This window comes from Octodon degus, unplaced genomic scaffold (genome assembly GCF_000260255.1).
Source record: "Octodon degus isolate 3935 unplaced genomic scaffold, OctDeg1.0 scaffold00071, whole genome shotgun sequence".
Lineage (NCBI taxonomy): Eukaryota > Metazoa > Chordata > Mammalia > Rodentia > Octodontidae > Octodon > Octodon degus.
The window spans coordinates 10632937-10660906 of NW_004524647.1; the positions used below are offsets into that span (position 1 = coordinate 10632937).

The 27970-nt window shown below is 41.1% G+C and overlaps 1 protein-coding gene across 6 annotated transcripts in view; it reads right to left on the bottom strand.

The window, feature by feature from the left end:
- Sfmbt2 (Scm like with four mbt domains 2) overlaps window positions 1-27970 on the bottom strand; it is a 230590-nt gene that overhangs the window by 67220 nt on the left and 135400 nt on the right. For all 6 annotated transcript variants that reach the window (XR_002821927.1, XM_023719784.1, XM_023719786.1 and 3 more), the window contains 3 exons: window positions 22539-22640; window positions 19031-19178; window positions 5244-5326 (listed from right to left, as the gene is read on the bottom strand). Coding sequence is in view for 5 of the 6 variants with exons in the window: in XM_023719784.1 (XP_023575552.1) it covers window positions 5244-5326; window positions 19031-19178; window positions 22539-22640 (333 nt within the window). In the remaining variant the exon portion in view is untranslated. The remainder of the gene's footprint in view (window positions 1-5243; window positions 5327-19030; window positions 19179-22538; window positions 22641-27970) is intronic.

The following is a 27970-nucleotide window of genomic DNA, read 5'->3' on the forward strand; positions in this document are numbered from 1 at the left end:
TGCATAAAAATAGCATGTCTTTTTTGTCTGTTCTTCAGTTGATAGGCATTTGGGTTATTTCCAAGCTTTATCTCTGACAATTTTCAGGTGCTACAAACATGGGTGTACATATATCACCGTGGTATGATAGTTTCAGTTCTTCTGGAAAAATTCCCAGGATACTTTTGTCGTTTTACTCTAGAGTGGCATATAAATGGGATCACTATACATGGAGACTCTATAACTGGGCTTCTTTTGTTTAGCAAAACACATTCAGGATTTACCCATGCTATGTAGGAATCAGTCGCTTCTCTTACTTCATTGCCTAGTAGTTCATATAACTGTACCACAATGCATCCCTCTGCCAGCTAAAGAACATCTGAACCATTTTCAGTATTTGATGACTATGAATACAGCTGCTACGAACATACAGGTAAAAATTGTGGAAACAGAAATACATTAACTTCCACAGGCTGTCAAGTAAAATACTACAGACTGGTGGTTTAAACAGTCATAGTGCTGAGGGTGGTCTGCCCAACATCACGGGACTGACGGGTTCTTTCTAGGCTTGCCTCTGATTTGCAGACAGCTGTCTACCCCAGTGGCATCACATCATCTTCCTTCAGTATGGACCTGCACAGTGATTTCCTCTTCTTGTGAAGCCACTGAGTCGTACTGGATAATGCCACCCGTATTATCTCTTTTTACCTTAATTACTAAGTTAAAGGTCCTACCTCTAAATACAATTTCATTCTGAGGTGCCAGGGAGTCAAAACTTCATTACATGCATGAGGGAAACCCAGTTCACACCTAGTACTATGTTTTCCACTTCTATAAAAATGGGATTGTTGGGACAAATGGTACAAGAGGATTTAACCTGCCAAGTAACTGCCATATTATTTTACAGAGTGCCTAGATCATTCTGCAATCCCACCAGAAGTATGCTAGTGTTCCACAAATCCTCATCAATATTTGGTAGTGCCGTTTTTCAAAACTTAGCCTAATACACAGAAAACTGATACCATATATGCTCTTGCTATGTAGTTCAGGCTGACCTGAAACTCACTATGTAGCCCAGGCTGGTCTCAAACTTGCAATGATCCTCCTGCCTCAGTTTCTTGAGTGCTGAGATTGATGTGCCATCAGGTCTGGCCTTGTCTTCTAGATATCTTTATAAATGAAGTATCTGTTTTTATTTCTATTCAATCACCTCTTCCGGTCCTCCAATTATACATGATGCTGTCCCTCAGATCCCTGAGCTTCCATTTGGCTTTTTCTCCCCTTTGCCAATCTTGTTCTCTCTGTTCTTCACATAAGCTAACTTCTCTATTCAAAACCATAGACTCTTGAATAAGAATCTTGGTTATTCCCATTCTAATTTTACCCCAATGAATGTAAATTTGTTTATTTCACAAATTATATTTCTCAAGTGTAGTTTTTCTTTCTTCTTTGGGACTTCCTGTACTTTTATTCATAATGAAGATATTTTCTTTTATGTCTATGATTTTCAAACTTTTCATCAAATCAGAATCACTTTACGAGCCTTTTAAAAAGTTGGGCCTAATTCCACGTTTCTGATTCAGTTGATTATGGGTGCAGCTAAAGAATCTGTATTTCCATCAAGTATTTAGTTAATGCAGAAGCTGCTGATATGGGGAACACTTGTTGAAAAGCAGTCTTTTACATCACTTGGCTTAGCTATAACTGTGCTGGGGATCAAGTGCACTGTGACGGCCCTTGGTTCAATCCCTAGTACATGGGGTCAGAGATTGGGATGGGAGGAGCTTGTCTGCTACCAACATCGGGATCAGGCTGATTTTGGTTCTCTTACTTGTCTTTCCTCTTGAGAAATTAATCTGACTTTCCAGTTTCTCCATGTCTTAAGCAATTCTGGATTGGAACATGTACAGTGCAAAAGTTACAATGTGGAGATGCTGGATTGTTATGTTCCTATCGATGGTATCAATTTTTCTATTTTAGCAAGCAATTAACTTGGCTGTACTCAGACTACCAAGTGTCTGCTTTCAGCTACTCAAATCTCAGCCTATTCTTTTACCTTTACGTAGGCTGCTTGGAATCTGCCTGGCACATACACGTGCAAAGATGAGCCAAAGAGAAGACAACACAGGACCTGTGGTCTTCTTTCCTGGCTCTCCCCTCCCTGAAACTGCAGAGGTCTGTGGTTGCTCACATTCCATAAGCTGGCTTAAGAAGCAGGAGAGTATGAATTTTCTACCACGTTTAGTCATCAAACCTGCTGTCTGAAAACAAAGGAGACAAACACTCTCTGTCTCTTCCCACCAACCATTTGCCCCAGCTGAACAGGCCGAGCCTACTTCAGTTCCTCCCTTTATGGAATCGCTTTTGGCTCTATGTCTAGAACTTGGATGCTATGTCTAGTTACGTCAGTTCAGAATGAGCTTACTCAGCCAATGCTGAAAGCCAAGTGCCCTAACATTATTTTAACATAAATATGAAAACTTCCAAAATTGTCAACTACTGCAAACTATAATGAGATGCTATACTCCTATATAAACATATCTGTTTTGATAACTAATCTAAACAAAGTTCCTATAAGTAATAGAGACTACATCTTTTTGTGATTCATGAAAAGAAATCAAGGTAATTCATATTTACAAGTCTTTTTATAAACCAACTTGTAAAAAAGCAACCATATCTTCATGCAATCAGAACATTATCTAATTCATGTTTGAAAAATCAATTTGCTCCTTTTCCTTTATGCTTCCTGGGAAGCAGGAATCACTGATACTCTAGACGGGCTATTTTTCTGCCAATCATATGGTCTCATCCACAGGTGTTATGTACTGAGTGTCCTTCAGATTACACAATTTGATAGGTGGCTTAAAAAAAAAACTCTAATTGAGTTAAATGCATTTTATCCTACTTAATAACAGAAAACTACAACCATGCAGCCTATTTTCATCTCAACTCATGGTTTGAAGGTAATTTATAAAAGATCAATAGCAAAAATTGTCACCTGTAAGTTTATTTTACTAAGCATTTGGCTGTGTTGATCCATTCCTAACTGCCTCTGATTGTTAAACATCCCTGGGGAAGTATCTGCCACGCAGCCAGTGCCACACTAGCTCCCTTCTCATGCACATGAGATGTGTGATTAAAAAATGAATTTTATAATAAGCATCCCATTAAACAGCACTCATACCAAGCTAACAAATCCAGCAAAAAGTACCTGTAATTCAATGCATATGCCAAATGGCAGGCAACAAGCTTGTCTATCAAAAAGAGTAGAGAGCCAGAAACAAAGGCACTCCTAATGAATACACCAGCAAATTCATTAAAACAGATTTAATCTCAGTAGCTAAGTCCTGAAAGTTCAGAAGCCAACTGGGGATACAGCTACAGCTACTGTCCACAATTAAAAGCCATTTTGAGAACTCCTGGTTAGCTGAGAGCAAAGGCAGATAAAAGGAAGCCTTAGAAGCACCAGGCAGTCATGGAAAAAAAAAAACAATCCCCAAATACAAAGTCAGGGGTGATGTGCAAATTTTCTTCTGCAGGCTAAAGAGTTGAGAGAGCAGTATTTCTCTTGTTGGGTAGAAAGCACAATCTCCCAAAAGCCTGGGCGTTTTACAGGGGCTCCCAGCACAGTGAATGAATGGTACTCAGACTAGCAGAGTCGCGCGCAGTGGCATCACTCGGGTGAAGAGTCAGGTAAGGAGTCCTTGAAGGGCACACTACCTGCCAGCCTTAGGAGGCATGGGGACACAGCCATGCCACCTAGGATACGTCCTCCATCGGTCCAACGCTACAAGAAGCCTTGAGTGCGAAGGCAGTGCCACCTAATGGCAGGGCCACTTAGCCACTGAAGGTGCTCTGATTGTCGACTCTGCCACGGACTTCCGCGTGTCTGGGAAAACGTTGACTGGTGACCAGTGTGCTGACTCCTGCAAAGTCTGAGCCTGACGCATGCTGCCTGCAGCTTCCATTGGGCCAGCACTGTCCCCTGCCACATCCTGTGTTCTGTGGTCCTTGCAGCACAGATGACTGGAGCGGGCAACAGAAGCTTGTGTTCAGAAACGCAGCCCTGACTGAGCAGTGTTTTGCCCCAATTATGAGGCCTGTACCTTTTTTCCCTTAACATAAGGGATTAACTTTCAAAACTCAGAGTATGCCAAGTACACATAGGCTATTCATTCACACTGCCTTTTAAAAACAGTGACAATGGATATTTAATATCCCTTTTCATAATTCCTAAGGGCAATGCAGAGTAAACAATTTTAAAAACTGCTTAAGAAGACCTCCCTTAGAACTATAAAATACTGTGTACACATTCATTGCTAACCAACATCACAAAAATTCTTCTGTGCTAAGAAGTTCTCTTTAAATAAAGCAGCAGCTTGCACTGAGCAAAGCATGAAACTTTTAGCAGCATCTCCCTAGTACTCAAATCATCAAAGAAAATTATTTTTGTAATAACTTGTCAATATAATACCACATAGTAAAGGTATATCTAACCGAGTTATGGATAGATAGCTGTCCACCAAAATTTGTCTTCTTTCTCCACAGGACAAAATCATGGCTGGGAAGTAGAAGCCAGGCCCCATCTTTTTAAAAATTTCTTTATTTCTGGTGCGGGGACCGAGCTCACAGCCTTCACACTACTCTGCGTCGCTAGACCAACTTTTCTTCTTTGAAATTTCAAGACAAGGTCTCATTAAGTCACCCAGCTGCCAAGGCTGGGCTCAAACTTGGTGACCTTCCTGCCCCTGCCTCTCATGGTGCATGTGAGGGTTACTGGTATGTGCCACTGGGCCTGGCAGGATTCTTTCCTTTGCCTCATTTATAGCAGCTGAGAAATTACTTCTCACCAGTAGAAAATAAGAGAAATAATGTGTGTTGCCCCAACGCTGTGCCTGTGGAACTAAAGTTATCACCTGCTTGATCTTTTGTCCTATCTGCCAACTACATTCAAATGATGAATTCAAGCCAAGGTTCATGATGCAGAGTGCTACCCACTAGTCAGGACACCATGGACTCCTCCATAAATGAGAAATAAAGTGAGCATGCTGGAGCGATTTACATGTGTGAGTCACTCTGTTACTATGGCCCAGCTTCACTCTAACAAATCCAGAACCTGAAAGCGGACTTTTCAAAACCTAAGAGTGTTTTGTAACCTACAGTGCATGGTAATGCTCCAGACTTGTTGAATAAATAGAAAACAATAAAATGTACAGTTAGCAACACCTATGATTTTAAAAAGTAGCAAGAGGAAAGTTTCTCACATTTCTGAAGCAGAAGGGAGGTGCTTCTTCCGCCCCATGCTGCTTGTAATAATCTGCCCAGTCGAAGTCCTGACCAGAGTATCCTGTGAATGACAAAACCAGATAGGATGGCATTAGAGGAGCTAAATCTCAGACAAATGGCCAATGGATTATACTGGTGATTAAAGTAGAGGTGCGAGTCCAGGCTCACGACAGACTGAGTCCTCCGAAATCACTTCTGATTTCAAGAGGGTCCAACAAAACATTACAGAAAATTAGAGCCAACTATAGGCAACACATGCTGTCAACACAATGTAAAACCTGGCATTGGGAGAGGCAGAGTACTTACCTTGCACTACAGTGGCTCCTGCCAGCAGGATTTTGTTACTGGGGACAAGACATGAGAGAAGCTACGGCACAGAATGCACTTGTAGGGTCCGTTTTGCCGAAACACACAATGACGCTTCCTTTTATATAAGTTCTGAGGCTCAAAGGTACATCATTTTTTGGTTATCTTCAAACAAATGATGATAATTTATTAGGAAAAAACTTAGGAGGGGTTGGTTTTTGATAGAGCAGAGGACACACAAAGAGCAGGGGTTGGGGGATGAAGCCACAAAAAAGGAAGGTGAGAAAGTAAAGGCTGCCACAGAACTAGACTGCTAAGGAGAAAGGAAAAGGCGCTGGGAAAGGAGGGCTTCTCTGTGGCAAAACTTTGGGGGCGAACTCAAGATTCTGGGAGAAGGGTCTGAGAAACAATTGCGCACTCACACACTGAACTAAATATAGATCTTGCCCACATGAGTGTTTTTCTTTCCTTTTAACGACAGCACTTCAATGGGCGGAAGGGAGTGCGTTAACTATATAACAAACCATAGAGAGAACCTCAGCAAGACACGAGAGGAGACACAGTAAAGACAGGTATAATCATAAATAATGAAAGTGTGAGCAAATAATGCCTCTTAACATGAGCATCAATGTACAAAATTAATCCAATGGATGGGTAGACCATGGAAAAGGGAGAGAGCTGCTTTCAAATTTTGTTAATAAAGATGGAAATGCTAAGTACAGACAAGTGAAGGTTAACTCAAGTATGCCCAATGTCACTGTTAACTTCACTTAGCGTGTTCTCTTGATTGGTCCAAGTGAATATAAGATAAATCTAACAGACTTCTGATATATATTTTGACCCAAATTCACTTAATCTGAGGATACTGAGTCACTAAATTTTACAGGTGCAAAGCAACTACGGAAATTCTTTTTAAATTTTAATTTATGCTTAGCTGCCACATAAAACATAAAAATTTAACATATTAATGGGTTAATGTGATGTTTTGACAGACATTGCATAATGGGTAAGCCCCACAGAACATCTTATCTCCTTAAACGTTTGTCATTTCTTTATGACACAACCTTTTAAAATCTTTCCTTCTAGCCTTTTAAAATGTGCAGTGCATGTGCAGTGCATTATTGTCATCTATAGTCACCCTACCCTGCACTAGCGTCGCACAACTTCTTGCTCTTGGTCAACCATTCTCCCTGCCTGCCCCCAAGGCATTCTTCATTCAAGAAACTCAAGTTAGCGTTGCGTCCTACCTCTGTGTGTACACCCCAGGACAAAGATACAGGCATAATTTTCATTAAGTCAGCTCACTTTAACCTCTATTTTTAAAATAGAATGGGTATCTTTAGCAAGCAGGTAGCTGTCTTCTTCTGGCCCCCAGAACTAAGCTATGACCCTCTCACACTTGGCTGAGCATCGGCAGCCAAGAGCCTTCTCTTTGATAAAACTTGTGCATTCTCTTAAGACCGACAGTTCATTCCTTTCCAACAAGGCAACGAGAGCTCCAAGCTGCAGATACCACACAACCTGGCGGGCTCAGGGCAAAGCAGTTCTTCAATTTCCTCCACTTGCTCATTCTAGGAGCTGTCCCTCTGCTCAATGGCTCTCCTATCAGAAACTCCAAAACTGTCTTCTGAGCCTCATAAGCATAACAAAGCATGTGTTAGTAAGGCAACACTATCACCTGCTTTCTAATTAATATAATCTTGCACTCTGCGTGGATTCTCTCTGCAACTGTGCAGGAGCAAATCCGCACGACTGAGTATGAGAAATGAAGGAAGGAGGAGCTTTGAGACACCTCTGGCCAGAAGTTTCCTAGCAGGATATACTGTACTGAGTGAGAAAAATGGAGGTCTGGGCTTTAGGTCCAGCTCCACATGTTAACTGAATGGACTGAAATAAAAACAAATAAAACTTATGCCTGACTTTGCTCTTCTACAAGCCCACAAAATAAACAGAATGGTTTTAAGGTCCCCTCTTTGGCCACACTGTGATTCAGAGCCACCATTCTAATTATTTCACCGTGGTTGCTTAGGATTTTCTTCGCACTTCTCAGATGTAAATTTTCTCCCCTTCTCTCAGCAGAAAAGTGTAAGACGGCTGTAGTGAGTGGTCATGCACCACGGCCTTCCTACAGAACCTCACAACACAAGCTGAGGAGCAAGTCCAGGTGAATCCTGACAACACCAGGATCTCATTTGCATGGGGCTTTGCCAGACTGACTTGGATGAAGTCAAGATCTCTTTCTGTTCTGGTAGCTTTTCTCTGGACCTCTGCTACTTTCTTAGCTTCTTGTGAGCTAAAGAAAAACTTTCATGAGAACACACAGAGGGTACTGTGCTAAGGAAAACCTAGACTCAATGAATAGCAAACACTTTCTGATATAAGTGGGCATTCTGTAGGGTCAAGGTCTGTGTAGGTAAAACCTGCCAGTTCCTAAATCATCTAGTCCTTTTAAATTGACACATAATTGGGTTGTCTGTAATCAGCTTCTAATGGCCTGTATCCCTATCTATGAGATGTCTTTTTTTTCTAGGATCTATATCAATTCTCTTATATATCCAGGACTCAAAAGTTTCCTTGCAAAGTCATTTTTTCATCTAATAATTTGTACACAAAATCAAGTCTTGCTGGGTACCATTTAAGCAACAATTAATTATTGTGTCCCTTAATACTCACTAATTTCTTGGAACACTGGAACTGCTTAGACTTCTCCTTCCCCTCCTTCTCCTAAAGACCTTTATTCATTTCATCACTTGAAGTCCTTTTCCACTGGGTTGATAATGAGCTTTCTTTGTAAGGCTGTTTTGTGACAGCTCAGAAAATAACTGCTACATAAAAACAAATTGCCTTGGATTGTATAATAGAGACAACAGGGGTCAATTATACTCATTAATCAACAAAGACAGAACAAAAAGTACTGAGGCTTAACTGCAGACAGGAAAACATGTTTTAACCCTGGAGGGAGGAAGAAAATAGCAGAGGGGAGAAGAAAATAAAAGGAAATAAACCCCTTTGGCCATTAAAATTTGCAACGATCTCTCACGGGAGACTGTTGAGCCACAACCATTAGAGTTATTTAAGCCTTTATTAGTGTTTATTCTACACAAAATTCCAACTGTCACACATCCAAAAGGGAAGAGGGCAATGACCAGTTTTCTTACAATGCAAACTAATTGACATAAACCAGCTCCACTTGTAAGCATTACAGTGCAAATGGGCAAATTCTTTTGAAAAACTATTTGGCAGTAAAACAGTCATGCCCTTTGCCGGGACAGTTTCACTTCTCAGCATTTTTCTCATGGAAATGACCCGAAAGTCTCAGTGTTATATATTACAATACTTATGGCATTTGGGTTGATAACAATGAGGTGGGCGGAGAGCTGAAACAACTTCCATCCAGCAGTCAGACATGATATGAGCCTTGTTCAAATGCACGGAAAACCCTGCAGACACGAAATCACAGTTTGTTGAAGGGGAAAGTGTGAGAAAAAGGTTGTTATGGTTTTAGAAGGAGATTTAGGCAAAAGTGTTCTGAATCATTCACTTTGCACAAAAATATGCCAAGAAACAAAGACCAGAAAATAATAATACTGTATTCAAATAAACATTTGGGACTCATGATTACTTTTTTATTCTTCCTCTGCAGTTTTTCCAAGTTTTCAATAAGGATTCTGAATTTGTCCCAATAAGAAGTATCTGCTAACGCAGCTGTGCTCTGTTCACATGTCCGCAGCCCTGGCTCTGTTGGCATGCAGAGCCCACCATGGCGCCGCCATGCCACCCTCCTTCAGGTGCAGGAACAGAAAGCCAACTTTACTCAGTGGGGAGAGAAAGTGAGGCGTCACCTCAGCGCCAAGAAGTAAACTGCGACCACCCTGAGACACTGAGACACTGTGGCCCCTACGTGGGACTTGGGATGGGGCGCAGGAAAGGCTTGAGAAAAGTGCTCTCTCTCTCTCTCTCTCTCTCTCTCTCTCTCTCTCTCTCTCTCTCTGATAAAATATACAGGAGTAAAACTCCTACACTGGATGACTAAGAGGCAAGATGTGCACCCATAAAGGCTAAGAAGAACAAAAGAGTGTAATGTTTGCCATCCACAGGACGGGAAGAATGAGAAACACCAGGAAGAAGTCAGCTTTTACAAGTCATTGAGGAATAAAAGCATAGTTTTAGGCATTTTTGATTGGAAGGACAATAACTCACAAAACCACAGTAAATGTCAAGTTCAGAATCTAGATAATGTGTCAAAATTTTCAAGAAGGTGCCCAACCTCCACCCTACACATTGTTTCCTCCATTCAAGAATACTGATCATATGGATGCTGAGGGCCAGGGCAGTCACAAGGGACCAAAGCCAGCAAAACTCTCAGTGAGAGGAGACAGAAAGTGCACCAAGAAGATCACAGGTGCTGCAGAGGGGAATAGCTCCCGGGGACAGCTGCCTCTGTGAACAGAGAGCTCAGGGAGACTCCACAGAAAGGTGAACAGGCGCAACAGTCACAGAGTGGAGAACAGAGGAGGAAGGAGGCGTCCAACTCTCAGGGACAAGAGGGTACCAGGGATGGATCAGAGCACTTGAGAGCCCAGGAGTGGGCTCCAGGATCAGCAGAGGACAACCTGGCTGGAGCAGACTGACCAAGAGCCAGCAGACAGCAACTGCGGCAAGCACGTTATGTATACATACATAAAGCAACGGCAGCCCCAGACAATGTCTAAGGTATTTGCCTACAAATCCTGGAGTCTCTACAGTCACTTATAGTCCCAGGTATTTCAGCACAACACATCTTAGTAAGTTACAGAATGTCTGAATATAGAAAATAATATATAAGGCACAAAATAACAGAACAGACACACAAAGTTGCTTCCAAGGAAACAAACAAGAAGGACTGTGCACCAAAGGTTATTTCATCAAGATAGAATTATTACAGGACTGTATCTTTTAAGAATGTTGTTTTTCCAGAGTTTGAGAAATGAATGAGCACCAAATTTCTAATAGGCAAAAGTCTTGTAAAATAACAACTAAATTCTTTGGAGTAGTCACCTGAAGTCCTAGAAGGCACTAACACTTTCTAGAACAAGGAAGTGCACGTACTCAGCAACTGTCCACTGCTCGTGCTCCTGTAGGCCAAGTGGACTAGTTGCTGGTCTGACAAATAATGGAACAAGCACGAGCCCAGATTTCTTGTGTTCTAGGAGCTTCCAAGAAGAAGAGACAGAGCGGGCAGCGGAGTGAAGGCAAAGGTGGAGGGAGGCAGACACCAGGAAAGATGCCTCTGAGGACTCTCGCCACATGTGACTGAAGGGCTAGTGGTCCCCAGATACATGGTCACTGAAGAACAGCAGCTTTATTAAATGTTAGTGCCATCTGTGTAAACAGCAAGCTTATTTAGCTTTCATAGTAACTGTCCAACACCAGCAAATACAAAGGGCCAAGACAAGCACCAGGTGTCACAACAGATCCGTGTTCGAGGCATCCCCCCCTCAGGAAACCTCCCCCACTTGTGGGCAGCCTTCCCAGGCACCTGCTCTACTTTTCTGACTGAAAGCTGACCTTTCTCTTTTCCAGACCAAAATTTTAATTTTTTCATTAACAACCTTCCCTGGGCACCCACTGAGGTCACCATTCAGCGGCTTCAACTCATGAGACAAATGTCCCGTGGCATTAGTCTGGGACTCGCGATTGGGCAGAATTCAGCTGGCAGAGCTGGTAATGGGAGCCAGGCTTTCTGTTCTTGAGATGAGACTTCCTTCCTGCCTATACTTCAGCCAAGGACAGAGGAAGAGGAATTACATGCTCTTCCAAGGCAGGGACATTGGGTCTAATTTTACAACTCCACATGGTGCAGCCTGGAAATTAATGTAAGAGTCTGCTACTCGCTCCTTGAATAAGCAAGGCCATTCTTCAAAGAGGTGACACTGTTCTTGGTACTAGGGAAAGAGTGGGGAACAAAAGTGATAGAGTATTACTCAGCTATACAAAAGGATAAACTCAAGGCTTGTAGAGGTAATGGATGCAGCTAGGGACCACACTCCAAGTGAAATACATCAGCCCACTTGTGTAAACATCATATTGTCTCACTAGTGTAAGAACCTGAAAGAGTAAATAAATTCTGAAAGGTACAATAGATACTGTGAAAGGGAAAGAATCTGTTCAAAGGGAAGGGACAATTGGAATGAGGGAAAGAAAAGAGAAGAAAAGAAAAGAAAAGAAAAAAAAAGAAAAGAAAAGAAAAGAAAAGAAAAGAAAAGAAAAGAAAGAAAAGAGAGAAAAGACACTCTTATGGATAACTTGGATAATTGTACTGCTAATTTCTGCTTGTCAGTTTTTTTCCCATAATTTTATTGATAAACAAATAGCAATGAGACAGTTTCAAATCAAATCGATAGGACAGTTTCAATAAACAACACACTGCACACATTCTTCCTAGTGGTTAATTGCTGTACAAGATGCGGACTTGATATCCTATCCACAAACACCATTAGAACAAATCCCTCTATTCTTTAAGAGAATGTACCTATATATCTATCCTACCCACTTTGAATACACGGATACAAAATGGACATTCATCTGTATACCCTTTTTTTGTCAAGTTCCGTTATTTGAATATTATAGGTGTGTAAACTCAGTAAAATATTCCAAAAGAGTTCAGTAGTCCATTCTGCTTGTCTGTTGAAAGGAACAGTTAATGCTTAAATGTTTTTTTCTCCTTTCTAATTTTTTATAACTTTTTTGACCAATTTTGCATACTTATATCTGGTAATCCAAACAACTGATTTGAAGAGAACATGCCATATACCTGCCATTGTTTAATTCCTAAATTTAAAAAAAAAAAAAAAAAGAAAGAAAGAAATTCTTGACCACGTGGAACTTAACTCTCTAATGGCAGGCCAGGCTAGCAAATAATACAATAGATACTCAACGGTAGTGAACCCCATAGAATGCTGAGCACACCCTAATCCAGAACTCCAATGCAGGAAGCACATCAACCCTGGACACTAGGCCTACCATCACTGAACAGCCACTGTTGAATATTCCTTTATATAACTGGGCGTGATGGCACACGCCTATAATCCCAGCACTGTGAGGGCTGAGACAGGAGGATCACTACAAGTCCAAGCTGCATAGTGAGACGCTGTACCAAATAAATAAATACATAAATACATTTTTAAAATTACTTTTTAAAATGTTAGTTTACAATGAAAAATCACAAGCTACTGAGGAAACAAACTAGCATAAAAAAGTCAGATAAATGGGTTGTGTTTCCTTCCCCCAAAGAAGTATTTTGCTTTTGAAAATTTATAGAGCCTCAAGCATGGCGGCATACACTTGGAAGCTTGGCTTGAGGAAGGAGGACTACAAGTTCCATGCTAGCAAGAGAAATGTATAAAATCCTATCTTGAAATAAAGAATTTTAAAAGGGCTAAAGATATCAGCAGTGGTAGCACAGCTGCCTAGCATGCATGAGGCCCTGGGTTCAATTTCTAGTACAAGCAAGGGAGGGAAGGAGAGAAGAAGATTTGTACATCAAAAAGACAAAAATACAGGATGACAGAAAATACAGAGACAACTCAATTAATATTAAAAAAATAAGCTTGATTTTGCCAAATAATTGGACAACAAACATAAAGATAGATTAAACAGATAAAATTTTAAGTATATATACACTGTCTTAAATAGAAGAGGTAATTTAATTAAATTCATGACTTGATAACGAAAAAAAAATTTAAGCTCACCAGCTTAAATGGTTTTACAAGCTTAGTTTTAAACATACCTTCAAGAATCATATAATCTGTAGCTCATGCAAATTTGCTCTTATAGGGCCTGGGAGATGGCTGAGTGGAATAAGCGCTTCCCTGGCAAGCACAAGGGCCTGAGTTCAATCCCCAGTTAAAAAAAAAAAAAAAAAAAAAAAAAATTGCTCTTATAACAGTTTAGAATAGTTGCTGGATGTGAAACAAATACACAGCAACTGGGACAGTGGAGGATGTAGGCGAAGCTTCACTTCACTCAACATTCAACAAGTCCCACCCAGTGCCAGCCACTCGTCTAGCTGCTAGGGTGAGCAGAGACCAAAGAGAGACAAGAGTCCCTGCTCCTTGGGATCTTCCACAGTAGTGAGAAGATACAGAAAAAACAAGACAAGGAAGTAAAATATATATCCAGTATTAGTATACTACAGAGTAAAAAGAATTGTGGAGAAACTCAATGCAGGAGGATCACATGTTGAAGGTGGTACTTTTCCACTGCTATTCAACACCACAGCCCAGAAAGACAACTCCAAGAAGATGCAACAGCTGAGTCAAGAATAAAGAAGAGAAGGTACAAGTCACAGAGCCCGGGAAGGCCATCCAAAAAGTTCCAGAATGGGAACTGCCAGGTCTTACGGCGGGGCTGGGGCAAAAGCATCAGACGAAGGGAACAACTGGGCACTGCCAGCTGCTGTCGCAGTCTTAACTCAGACACTTCGGAAGGTAGGAGACACTGGACAGTCTGAGGAGTGTGTGTAATTTTTGCTCTACCAAGATCAATCTGATTGCTATTAAGACTCAACCGAAAGAAGAGATATTGCTGTAACCAGGCAGGGCTTAATGGTGACCTAGGCCAGGTGATCACAATGACACAGAGAAGAGTCTGAAAAGTGTTGACAAGATTTGATGGTAGGTTAGATGTGGGCATGAGAAATAGACAAGTCAAGGATGACTGTGTGTTGGGGCTGGGGAGATAACTCAGTGGTCTCAGTGTTTGCCTGCCAAGTGCAAGGACCCAGGTTCAATCCCTGGTACTACATGTAGTGTCAGTCCCATGCTGAGCTGGCCACCAAAACTGGGCATGGTGGTGCACTCCTCTAATCCCAGCACTGGGAAGGCTGAGACAGGAGGATCCCTATGAGTCTGAGCTGCGTAGTGAGACCCTGTACCAAATAAATAAATAGGATTTCTTTTAAAAAAAGCATAACTCTATGTTTAATACAATGCTTTATTTTTTAAAAAATCTAAATTAAACATGTTGAAATGTTAACTTTTGAAAGACGTAGGGCAATCATCAGCTATGTATTATTTTCTGTTTCTTTCTGAAATGAAATGAATGACAATATAGGCTGTACAACACTAGGAGATGGCTGAGGTTTTCCTTTAAAAATATGAATCAGTATTCACTAATTTATGCCTCAAAACAATTAAAATACATCTCTGCTTCCTAATTTATGTTAACAGTTTATGTATCTATTAAGTGTTCTACCTTACAGAGACAAATCAAACGCTAAAATAGGCCATTTACTTTGGCCTTTGCTTCCACATTTTACAAGAGAAATTTACAGTCTTAACATTTTCTACAGAAGATTCTCCTGGGTGAAACTCTTCTTCCTCTAATTCTATAACTAATCCTGGATATTACATACTGTGAAGGTTAATGAAATAATTTAAGCATAGCAACTCATGGTAATAACTGTACACCTTTACGTTTAGCTTATTTATTCATGAACTCGACCACTTTTCATAGTGTCTATAATATTGATGTGTTGTTTATTGCATTTAAGAGAATGGGGTAAAATTCTGAAAGTTTTATCCTTTGTTTAACAGAAAAGCATTTATGCAGAAAGTCGCAATGAAAAATTCCTATCCACTCTGTCTTAAACATCTAGTCCTTTTAAATAGTTATAGAGTCAAAATAAGGCAATCAAAGGTCTACATTCTTTGTACATGTCTCTTCCCACCATTTGATATTTCTTGCCTCATCAGCTGCTTCCCATATCATATCTTTCAGGGAATCAGGTAACACATAATTACAAGCAATTCTCATGGTTCTCACAGAAACCTGAACAACATAACACATTACTGGAAAATACACACAGGAAACATCTGAAATCACTTGGCAGCATGTACAATAAAGCCTACACGTTCTAGATATAAACCTTAGAATTCAAGTTGAAAACAAAGCTTTTTAAGCTTCTCCTTTCATACATTAATAAAACAAAGAATGATGTTGAAAAAATTCCACTGCATGACTCCCAGCCCTTGTGTTGAGATACAACATGTAATAAACTGCCTCAAAAGGAAACCACTACACCACAATACAAAAACCATCACTAGCACCACCTCTAAATTCTTACTCATTTTAATTACAAAAATAAATATATCCCACTCTCTGGAGATGAGAAGGGGGTGAAATAAAGCCATAATTGTGTTTTAACCATATATACATGTGGAAAACAATTTCCTACAATAGTAATTCAGCAACTGCTTTGACATAGAGACTATTTCAGTCATGTAAAAGTCATGGCCCATTGACATCTGTTAGTCTTGCTTAAGGCCTCCAAAGTGCCACAAAATTACTGACAAGGATGAATTTTATGGACATACTAGCTAACTAGAACCACAGCAAAGTATGTGGTTATGTGGGAAAGGCATCAGATCAGGTTTTAAGTTAACTTCTGTCTCAGGATTTCAAAATTCATGTTAACACAACTAAGCCTCAGTTTCTTCAAGAAGAAAGTGAATGAGGTTAAATATGATGAAAGTCTAAGATCCCCTTCAGTTATTAAAAAAAAAAATCTAATTTTAACAACATGATTATTTTGTAATAAATAACATGTTTATTTCAGTCCAAAAATTTGAAGATTTCAAAGATAAAAATACTAGACTCATTTCTCATTATACTAAAATCCAGGACCCCTTATCGAGCCCAAAATGTAGAGGTGTTTAAATTTCTTATATAAAATGATGTAATGCTTGAAATAACCTATGTATGCCCTCCTGTACACTTTAGATAGCCACTACATTGTGTTATCTAGCATATGGTCAACGTTACATAAATAGTTGTCACACTATATTATTCAGGGAATAATGATAAGAAAAAAAAATTACACACTCATACAAACACAATTTTTTTCCCCAAATACCTTCAATCTGCCACTGGTTGAATCCACAGATAGAGGAGCGACGGAAAAAAAGGCCAATGGTCTTCTGTTAAAGTCTTACGCTTACCTTCAACCCTGCGCCCTGCTCCTCACCCCTGTATCCCGTAAGCTCGTGCACACAGTCACTCCAACAAGCGTTTGTGTGATCTTCCAGAGCTTTCGTTACATATGAAAAACACAAATACCGACTCATACCTCTTCTCTGACAACATATCACACTTAATACCTACAGATCTCTACAAATCACTGTGGACAGCTTTCCACAGGGACATGCAGATTCCTCTCATTCTTTTGGAAAGCTGAACGATTCTCATTAGATGAAGAACCAAAATCTAACCAATGCCATGTTGATAAACACTTTAACTTTTTTCTTTCTTTTTCTTTTTGTCTTTGTCAGTATGTTACACTGGCTGGTCTTGAACTCCTGATCTCAAAGGTTCCTCCTGCCCCAGTTTCCTGAGTGTGGGGCTTGCTGGGACTATGAGCCCTGCAACACTTGAATTTTTCTCTAGTTTTTTTGCTATTATAATATTGCAAAACACAGTGCACTTTTATACACGTTATCTATACAGTATATTTTGAGGAAAAATTTCCAGAAGTAGAGATCCTGAGTCAATGGGGAACCGCATCTCTAATTTGAAGAAATGTGCCCCACTGCCTTCCACACTGTTGTGCCACTTGTATTTTCACAGAAAACCTCTGTTCGTCTAGACCCACCTCAACAGAGTGTATCCCTTCTTTTCTTTGGCTTATACCGCTCATCTGCTAACTGGGCAGCACCTCAATCAGATTTCCATTTGCATTTCTCCTACCGTGATGGTTTGACTAAGTATTACTTAGTTCATTCCCTTTATCCAATCTCTAAGTTGCTGGTCTTCATCTTAATTTTTACAAGTAAAAATTCTGATATTTCCAGAAAAGAGAGCCTCAAGCAACTGCATATTAGCAGTGGCTCCTATGCAGATGATATTTAATCGCATCTTGAACGCTTACAGAGTCTAAGAAGTCATCACTGAGATTCTCTCATTGGCAGGCACTTGTTACCTTTACTCAGCATCCTACAAATAACTTACTCTATCCATTAAGAAACACTCTTTTTCTTTAAGAATCTAGAGGCAGAAACAATTTGGAAGGCCGCAGGAAGATAATTTCACCACACCAGAAATCACAAATACTTGGGGGATGGAGCACTCAAATTTGCCAGGCTACCTGGCACAGAAAGGGCGTCTCTGTAGAAAATATGTGTGGCCATATTAAGGGATTACACACAGACTTAGACTTTTATCATTTCCTTGATTCAGTGGGATACCTGGAGATTCTTTTACATGTTCCTATTTCAAGTAGTCTTGAAAACAGTGAAGTGCAGTGACCTGGCTCAGGTCGCAAAGGCAGTGAAGACCAACATAAAAACACGTACATAGGGCTTATGGGCTGCAGCCCTGCCTGCCATCATTCAGCAGAGACTCGGGAGCAAGTCTGCTGCCGACTAAGATCCTCATGGCCCTACGCACGTCCCATAAACTCTCTGTAACTAAGTTTCCTCTCAGCATCCTAATTCTGAGGACCAAATGAGTCACCTCATAACATAAACATAGTGTTATGTCAAAGCTCACCATGTTACCATGAGACCACATGCCACAACTATGCAATTTTATTTTCCAAAGTCAATTGCTAAAGCGGAAATAGCTAAAAGCATCACTTCCAAAGGCAAGAATATGGAGGAAAGACAGCTTAAAAAGCCCGGTGAGCAGTTATGCTACGGATAAGCCAATCGCAACAAAATTAAATGATGGGCACAACATATGACAGCCATCAGAGAAGCAGGAACTTACTCTCTTAATATGGTGGATGGCAGTTTTCCAATCCCTAGACAGCTGAAAAGCTTGATGCAAAACCCCTTTTTACTTTGAGTTTGTCTACTAAGAAGCCCCCATCAGTAAGTTTGTATTTCTTATTTTTTCACAATTTTCTCTTTTGTCCATTTTGCTGTTACTCCCTACATGAGCCTTGGGGGACAACAAACCCAGCACTAAATTACAAGGGTGTTACTTACTAAACATGTGGTTCTTAGACCCCAATCTAAAATGACTTTCATGCATATTTGCTCCCAAATGAGTTATTTTTGTGTGCACGCCATCAAACTGCTGAACAACTGAGGCTAACTTAGCCCCAAGGAAAACGTGACTTGTTGGAAATAAAAAGCTAAAGAAATGCTTCATTAGCATTTTGGTGCATTTTTAAGGCTGTGTCTCTGACATGCTCAGGTCTTTGACCTCAGTCACTTAGCAGCACCGCAAGCTTTGTCACTGCGACACAGCAGCGCAGCTACCAACAATGCAGCAGTTGGTGGAGGACCTGCTGCTGAGCGATTGGGCATAAAAGTCTCAACAGCAGACGTCAGAGTGTGTCATGCTAGGAACACACCACTCTCACTACATCTAAATTCTTCACAGCCCCAACTGCCCAGATTAATAAAGCAATCACCTCACTGAGGAGAGACACCATCCTGAACTATTTACAGCCTGCGAATCATTACTGTATACCAACCTTTGGGAGGAGTGAGATGGACTCCATTCTTAAGGCACCATTGTGCTGGCAAAATCCCCAAAGAATCCACATGGCACAGCATTGAGAGTGTACTAGGTTCTGGCCTTAGGTCATCAATAGTCACTTGAAAAAAATGATTGTTGAAAACCTAAAAAAAAAGAAATAATAATCTTTTGGCATTACATATAGAATGCTAACAGTTTTCAAAGGCAATTAATATACTCCATCAAATTGATCTGAGCATAATCTAGCATTTCAGTGCATTTTACTAAATTAATCTAGTAGTTAATAAGGTAGAATTGATCACTGTGACTATCAATGGCAAGATTAATGGATAAAATATATAGAAGAATTTTTTTAAGTCACTTAGAAAAGCAAGCAATGGCCATAGCTACCAGCAAAACAACTTGATAAGCAAACAGCACAGGCAAACCCCAGCTTAGGAAAGAGCAAAGATGGGAGCTCAAGGGTTCCTCTCAGTAACCCCAGCTAATACCAAATTTCTCACAGAGTCACCCAAAAAGCCTGCACGAGTCTGCCAGGGGAGACTTCTAGCGTTATCCTGTATCACGTCACCCCAAGTATCCCATCCTGCCATCCAACAGGAATCACTGATGCAAACACAGCCCCACTCTGTTTTCACGCCCTGCAGCGCCCAGCTACCCAGCTAGTCCATGAAAACTCACTGCACTCTTCCAAGTGCATCTCCACGCTCAGTGCCCTTGCTCTGCCTGAAATAAAGGGTTCCTGTTCTGTGCTTCTAACGCATCAGATGTAAATCTCCACGCTGAAAATCCTCTTTCCTTCTGTGGACTGGTACATACGCACCCCTTGCCAAGGATGGTGGCCAGCTTTGTATTCATCAAAATTTTCTTAAATGCATAGGGAATGCTTTATATGTATGCTGGATAAATATCCAAAGAATATAAGAAAAAGTCAATGAGGAAAAACAAACTAGGTGAGTTGATAAACCACACAGATACCAAAATCTGATGGTGCTCAACAGTCAAAATAAGCAAACAAAAAATATGTAAAATAGCCCATGAGAAAAATAAAGATGAACCAGTCTTTTTTAGAAAAATCTTAACATTTTTACTACACTATGATTCCTGGGTCCTTCACTTATACTTTTTGGAAGCAGCCTAGCTCTAAGTGCGGCAGGAGCAGAAGAAACTCACTTCACTGCATGAAGATAACTGTCCTGTAAATCCCGGTAAATAATTATGACTCTCCTGCCTGAAGACTGACTGTGAAAGGCCACTATGAGAAGAAAGCACCGAACAGGACCAGTCTTCCCAAGGAACCCTTCCACACCTGCTTTTCTAAAGCCACCCCCTCTTTATGCCTGCACTCCATTAGCCCTTCCCTAGTATACTTTTCACCTCACGGTTTACCGTGTGACATACTCATTGTCTATTTCTCCTGCTACGACATAAGCCCCATAATAGCACAGACTCTGTCCTCGTCCTGCTCTCCAGAGGAGTGCCTGTAGGTGCTCGGTAGCTGTCTGTGAAGTTAATGGAATCTAGTCTACCAGGCTTGTGTGTATGCACAATTATTCACACACATAAAACGTTTTTAAAGAGTCATAAATTCTGTTGCAGGATCTTTAAGCACCACAGGACCTTGTAAATACAGACACTGAGGAATTTCCAGTATTAGTTAAAACGCACATTCGGACACACTTCAGAGGGAAAGCGTAGTAAGTTTTATCAGACTCAATCAGTGTTCATGTTTCCAAATGTTCACAACCACTGCTTTGTGTTTCTTCTCGTCCAGAGAGCACAGGGCTCAAGGCCAAGATTTAGATCAGGTAACTAATTAGCCCACAACTGCATACTGCAGAGTTGAAAGAAAAGGAGCTCTAGAATCCAAACCTCCAGGTCTTTAGACCTCCCTCCTCCTTGGCAGTACCAAGAATTGAACCCATGACCTTTACACTGAGTTACATCTCCAGTCTTCCTCCTTCTTCTTCTTCTTCTTTTTTTTTTTTTTTTTTAAATTTTGAGACAACATTTCACTAAGTTGCTAAGTTGCCCAAGTTGGGCTCAAACTTGCTATCTTCATGCCTCAGCCTCCCAGAGACTTCTAATTCCAGTACTCCTTCCCCTCATTCAATGCATTCCACAAACAAATGACACTGTCATCACTGCCATCAATTGTCAATATCTCATTCTGCTATTCCACGAAAAGGTAATAACTGGATACTGGATCTGCTATACAAGCTTACCTGTTTGCCTGCATTCTTGTCAGTTTGCTTTAATATTATTTAGGTACAGTACCATTAAGAAGAACTCAAGGGGAGAGTGAAATTTACATTGTGATAAGTATGTATTCTGAAAAACAAATACCCTAAAACATTTTTAAATGTTCAGAGAATGGATATTTAATTGTAGATGTCCATTGCACTATGAATATTCTGGCGCTTCGTCATCTGAACATGGCTACTGGTTTGAGGAGCAACCCACATCAAGTCCTAAGAGACACCAGCACAGGATGCAGCTCTCGCATTTCACAGCACCAGGCAGATCATGTGGAACAGAATGGATTAAGTACTTTGCCTCTGGTGCAAGAGCAAGAAAAAATTTTCTAAACATACTTGGAGAATCACTGAAAATAACCCCACCCTCTGCCCTCAGAGGAGCAATGAGGTCACTATTTATAGTGAAAACCCAAATGGCTATCATTGAAAGTCTATCCAACTTGGGTAACAGTGCTTGGAATGAACTAATTACAAATAGTGTGCCATTTTCTAATGTCATGGATAGAAATTACTTAAAGGCATATAAATGTGAGCGAGGCCCCCACCACTGACAGGTAGCGCACTTTAGCTCTCTGGTTCGTTTTCTAAGGTCCAGGTGAAACTGACCTTGCAGCTTTTCAGAATGAGGACAACTTGATATAGACTCAAAAAAGTGGGCAGCTGGCATTGCTGTCACCTACTGTTGGGACAAAAGAAAATTGCGGCCAGGTTTCAGCAAGGTACAACTGTTGAGTTTATACAATAATTTTTGCTGATTGTACAGTACAGCACCATAGTTTAATATTGTTATATATTATAGTGGTGAAGGTTAGGGTTACACAAATAAAAGCAAAGCCATCAAGCTGGAGTTTCCCTTGACCATTTCTTTGTTCTGAATATTGCAATGTACACAGCATGTAATGACCAATTCATGTAACAACTTAAGTCACAAGACCTTAATGCAGCTGCTACATGAGGAATGTCTATAGATCAATCATTATCACTACTATCCCTGCTGAAAGAACAAATTATTACTCCTACACATGCAACTTGCCAAATTTATCAAAGAAGGAAAATTCATCCTATCCAGTCTAAGAAGAGAGATCTGATCAGATACACTCCGCTACCAGTGGCAAATAGCTTTAGGTATCAGCAGCAGCCTGGAGAGGCATTTAAGCCCCTTTGGTTTATTTGCTGTCACTGTAGACCCTTGCATGAGTGTATTTCATCAGCTGATTCACTCTGGAGCAAAGGAGCGAGACCCACCTTGGTCACTGATGCAGGACAGATGTGAAAGGGCTCACTCATATTCACTGTCTCTAGCTTCATCCCGACTGTGAAGAAATGGCTTCGCAAATCTGCATGATCCTGGAGGGAGAAAAATTAAAAATACTGAAAAGCAATGGAATTGTGAATTAGCTCAAGACTGTGTGAATGCCATCCTTGAGCGTTTTCTTAGGCAACTGAATCTGATGGAAATAATTAATCTTCCCCGTTTCAAATTTCTAATTATTGCAAGAGACTGAGGATTTAATTATTTTCTGCAGGCTAAATTGCTTTGCCAAGGAAGAGCAACAAGCCTTTGTGGTAATGCTTAAATTTACACTATGCAGAAACCCCAACATCACACTGCTTTGATCTTCCTAGGTGCTCTCCATGGAAGTACAGCAAAGGAACGCGATGGTTGATCATCTTAAACACAGCAGGGGCATCTTCATGAAGTGTGGCTCTTGCTACTGGAGTTACATCACAGACAGACAATGAGTGCCTGCTGGGTGACAGCTGACCCCTGCTTCTGACTCACCATTAAGGGTCGTAGCCACTCACCACAGACTGTGTGCACATGAGAATCCAAAGGCACCCTGTACCCAATCAGACCCTGACACCTGCTCACTGGAGATGAGTGGCACCCTTTTGTCACTGGTGCCTGGCAGGTCTGCAACCTGCTGGTGGCAACCTGATGGGCGAGCACTGGGGCTTCCCTGCCTCCAGAAGAAAAGTTTCCGTGCACACTTCAACTGTACAGCACCAGATGAGCTCAGCTGGACTGCAGGTACCAAAATCTATCTCGCTGAAATGGAGGTCATCTCAGCACTCACGCTCTGCATAGGTTGAGTGGATAAATAAATGCTGCTGCAGCCTGTTCCTGAGGAAGCAACAACTGCAAATAAATCTTGCTATTTCCAAGTATATCAATCAGGTGTGAAGTACAAAAATATCTGGAGACCTATTGGTTTCTTTTTAACCGGAAATCTAAAGTGAGTTTTTACTTAATTTAATGATGCTACTCTTCATCTACCTCTGAGAAGGGCATGAGATACGGAGCCCGCTGGGCCGTGCCTGCTTCCGCCACCTGCGACCCCAAAAGCTGGCTGTGTCCAACAGCCGACCAGACATGAGGAATTGCTTATGAAATTCTCTGCGGCTCAGTCATTTTCATTTGCCAAAGAAAGTACAGAATATAAACACAGAACTACAAGGACCCTTTCACTTTTCACGTCGCCACGGCAGTCTGCAAAGGTGTCTGTACACTAAGACGCACAATAAACACTAGGTGTGGGAAGGCAATTAGTGCCACATCGGGGGGTGTGAGTGGGTACGGGGCGGGGGAGTTAATCGAAGCAAGAAGCAATGCAGTCCGATGTGAGAAAAATGAATCAAAGGAGCTGACTCATTCTAAATATTTATGAATTCCCCAAGAACCTACAATCAACACTTTATAAAAGTTATATGTGTAAGGAAAAGCACAAGGCAATATTCCTAGGTGCGGGTAATGACTTTCATGGGTTATGCTGCTACTTTTATAAATTCCTTAAGAACTTACAATCAACACTTTATAAAAATTGCATGTGTAAGGAAACTCGCAAGGCAATGTTCTAGATGTGGTGATGACTTTCATCGTGTATGCTGCAAATAAAGTGTTTACTTCTAAGGATGGCAGAGGAAGGTGAGGCAGAAAAGGAATTCAAAGCAACAGTTCACAGAATTAATTTGTATTAACACACATGACCCATAATGCCAAGCCAGGGCTGTACACCACAGCTGGGAGGCTTAAGAGCTAAGCCAACAATGACTCCCTGATGTCTGAATTAACACATTAGAAGTTCCTCTCACACATCAAGATTCCTAGCCCCTATTGGTGGGAACTGAGACACACCTGTAGCTTTCACGGGGAAGTACTTTCTCCCTTTAAGCACAAAACCCTTAAACTTACTCTAAAATTGTAATAAAACTTTGCATGAATGTACTCAGAAAGTTTGAGTAGTCATTATTTTGATGTCTGGTAATTCAGAACTTCCCTGGAACTCTAATGACACAGTTGTGACTGTTAATACATGGCCCAGATAAATGCAATGGCTTCCTGGAAGTCCTACTGCGTCCCCCTCTGTCATGGGATGTCTCTCCCGCTGGAGCAAACCCCTCCCCAGACACTGCTACCAGGCTGACTATTCTTGTGCTCTAGCTCACTAATCACAGGAATGGTCACTTTTCCTTGGCTGCCTCTGTCATCAGGGTTCTTGGGGAATTACCTTTTCTTCATGTTCCCATAATAGGGGAGACTGACAGCAGTCTGGAGTTCTGGTCCTCATACTGTCTTAGCCCCCTCAATTCCAACTCATGATTCACTCTGCTTCTTCATCTACTTTTGCCTTGGCCTGTACTCTGAGAAGAGCCAATTTTCCAATCAGGATCAGCTCACAACACTAAGCTCTTTCTATGTACCGGCTTCTCCATTTGACCTTGACCACTGAAATCTTTTGCCAAGTGCACATCCATCCTGAATCCTCTGCTTCAAGCCCGACCACAAGGTCTCTTGCCTCTAGCTCCTTATGCTGTGTTAAAATCCCGCTGTGACTCAGGGATCCCTGCAGTAAAAGTTGTCCTTTATTTGCTGCCTTATTGTATAGATGGTTATATGGGGAAAATAAAAGCATACAGTGAGCTGCTCCTCAGATAACCTCTCTGGCTCAGGACCACACACTGCACTGTAAATGTTCAACATTCCAGGATGCAGTCCAAGCTGCGTCATCTCTAGGTTAAGAGGAAACTGCTCTGTGCAAACCTAACACACAGTCTCTTCCAGTTCCTCTGGTGTGTCCCTGTGCTTATGTGTCAGTCATGAAATGTCTCTGTTCATCCATACAATGAGCATAATGTAAAAGTTCAGTCATATGTAGGAAGGCAATTTAAAAAGCATGTCATGAAACTATTTTAAATAATTGCATAGTAATCTTTAGTGGACATTATTCTGAAAGCTTAGAAACTGGTTCCCTTGGTCAGTCATGGCTTGGATCTCCACCATCTTCAATCACTTCTCTCATGTTTCCATTGTCCAGAAGTACATAACGGTCTCTGTTCCCAGTTCCTGGTACACAGCTTCTAAATCCCTTGGGACATTCTCTGGGGAGCAAGGGTGTCATTGGTTATAAGGAGGCCACTCTTAGGGATATCCACATTGTTTTCAGATGAGGGATTCTCACCAGAAAGATCAAGCCATAAAGGGAGGGTTGCAACATTCATCCCCACAACCGCGGGAAAAGGAGAAGGGGCTAAGATTGAGGGTGTCAGTCACCTACTGACAAGGATGTAACCTGGACCCCACCTTCATAATGAAGCTGCTCCAAACCCACAGAAGGATACAGTTCAGAGTGCTTCTTGCTTGCTGAACACATATCCTCACTGCTGGAGGCTGGTGCAGCCCAACTCCTTAAGAACATAGGCTGCAGCCCTTGGTATGTGCCCAGGCCTCTCTCTATGTAACTCTTCACCAAGGCTGTTTATTTCTGTCCTGATAATTCTAAGTACATTCCCGTTTTTGTATTTTTTGAGCTGTTCTAGCAAATTACTGAATCCAAGGAATGGGCCTTGCCAACCTTGATTTCTATCTGTCCAAAAGGAGTTCATAAGGCATGGATGTTAGGATTGAAGCGCATCTAAGCTGGGATGGACTTGAGGGTCTGGGCCCCTCACTGTAGGGTCAGTACTAATTCCAGATAATGTCAGAAATGAACTAAACTCCAGGAATTCTTGGTATCAGACAGTTGGAAAGTTGACTAGTATGTTAAAAAGCATATATGTGGTGTCACAATATTGTGAGTAAAACAGGCTGTAAGTTATAAACTCACAAACTTTCTACTTATGAAAATGCATCTGTTTTGATTCAAACTATGCAAAGCCATAGACATGCATCTAATATAATGAAAAGAAAAGCCTGGCATTTTGGGAGGGAGCAGCAACTCTGCAGCTAGTGTCTAGGTGTCCCCCAAAGCCTCCCACAGTCATGGGTGGGGCTTTTTCAGAGGTAGCTGGATCTAGAGTGTGTGATAGGATTAAGAATGTGTGATTACTGAATTAGTCCACTGATTGGTTTGCCAAAGTTCTGGGTACAAGTGCTACCTGCCCTAAGGGTTGGTACCTAAGAGAGATTATAAAGGGACAGAAAGAAGTTGCTTTTGCCACTTGTCCCTTGTAGCTTTCTATCTTGCTGATTTCTGCCTGTCATAAACGATTCTTCTCTTCAAAGCCATGCTTCCACGTCACCTAGCCTTGGAGCCAGCCAACTACAAATTGAAACCTCTATAAACTGTGAGCCAAATAAGCCTTTCCTCCACTGACCTTGGGTGCCAGATATTGTCTCAGCAACTAACTAAGACAGTATCCAAATACAGGTATATTTAAAGTTTGACTCAACTGCCTAAGTGCACACCATCCCATTAAATTTGAACTTCCAATTTCAGAAGTAGATGTGGAAACGGTGAAGTGCACATGTGTCACTTCCTGCCCTCATTCCCACTTCTTAAGTCACTCTTTAATCAGCATCCAAAATAACTTTTAAAATCCTGGCATGACAAATAGAAATCACACCAATTCAAAGTTCAGTCAAAACAATGGAAATTGAAAAGGTTCAATACGAAATGCACATAATGATTAGAAGTTTGACTACACCTGCAATTCTAATCTTTCTGATGCTTATGATCAATGATGCCAAAATCTTTACCGCAAACACAGGTTGGCATTGCCAAAAAAGGCTGGCCACTGCAGTATCCGGCCATCCTAGAGCCTTAAAAACACAGGAAAGGTAGCCAGGCTGTATAAGCAGCACTTTCTGATGAATGTCAAACGCTATCATTTATGATTATGTGGTTCACATAAAGGTTTCAATGAACGTTTACTGAATTAAAATGAAAGACCAACAACAACTACATGATTTCTTGACAACCATTCCAGTTCTGTGTTCTAGCATTCATTCACGAGAATCTCGAGGATCAGTCATTCAGTCCATGAAAAACCTACATTGGACAAAGGGAGTAGGAAAGGGTGAACAACAGCTAAGAAGACTAGAAATAATTTCAGAGCAAATCTTTACTCCCAGCAAATACTAAGTATGACTGTGGCTGCAGCAGTCAAAGGATTTACAGGAGTAAACCTTAATTCAGAATATGAAAAGCACGAGACTCAGAATGATGAAGATTCTGGAAAGGGTGCATAGTAAATGCATCAGGGAGGCAGGTATTTGCATACAAGTGGAAGTGTCTGAATAAGTCCTAAGAGGCAAAAGCAGTCCCTTGATACCTTGAAGGAGTGCCAAGCTTTTATGATCTCTGAAGAACTCAATACCAACAACTTTCCAAATAAGTCAACAGACCTGCTCAAATCTGTGCGTGCATCTATGGACATCCTCATTTGCATATGAGAAG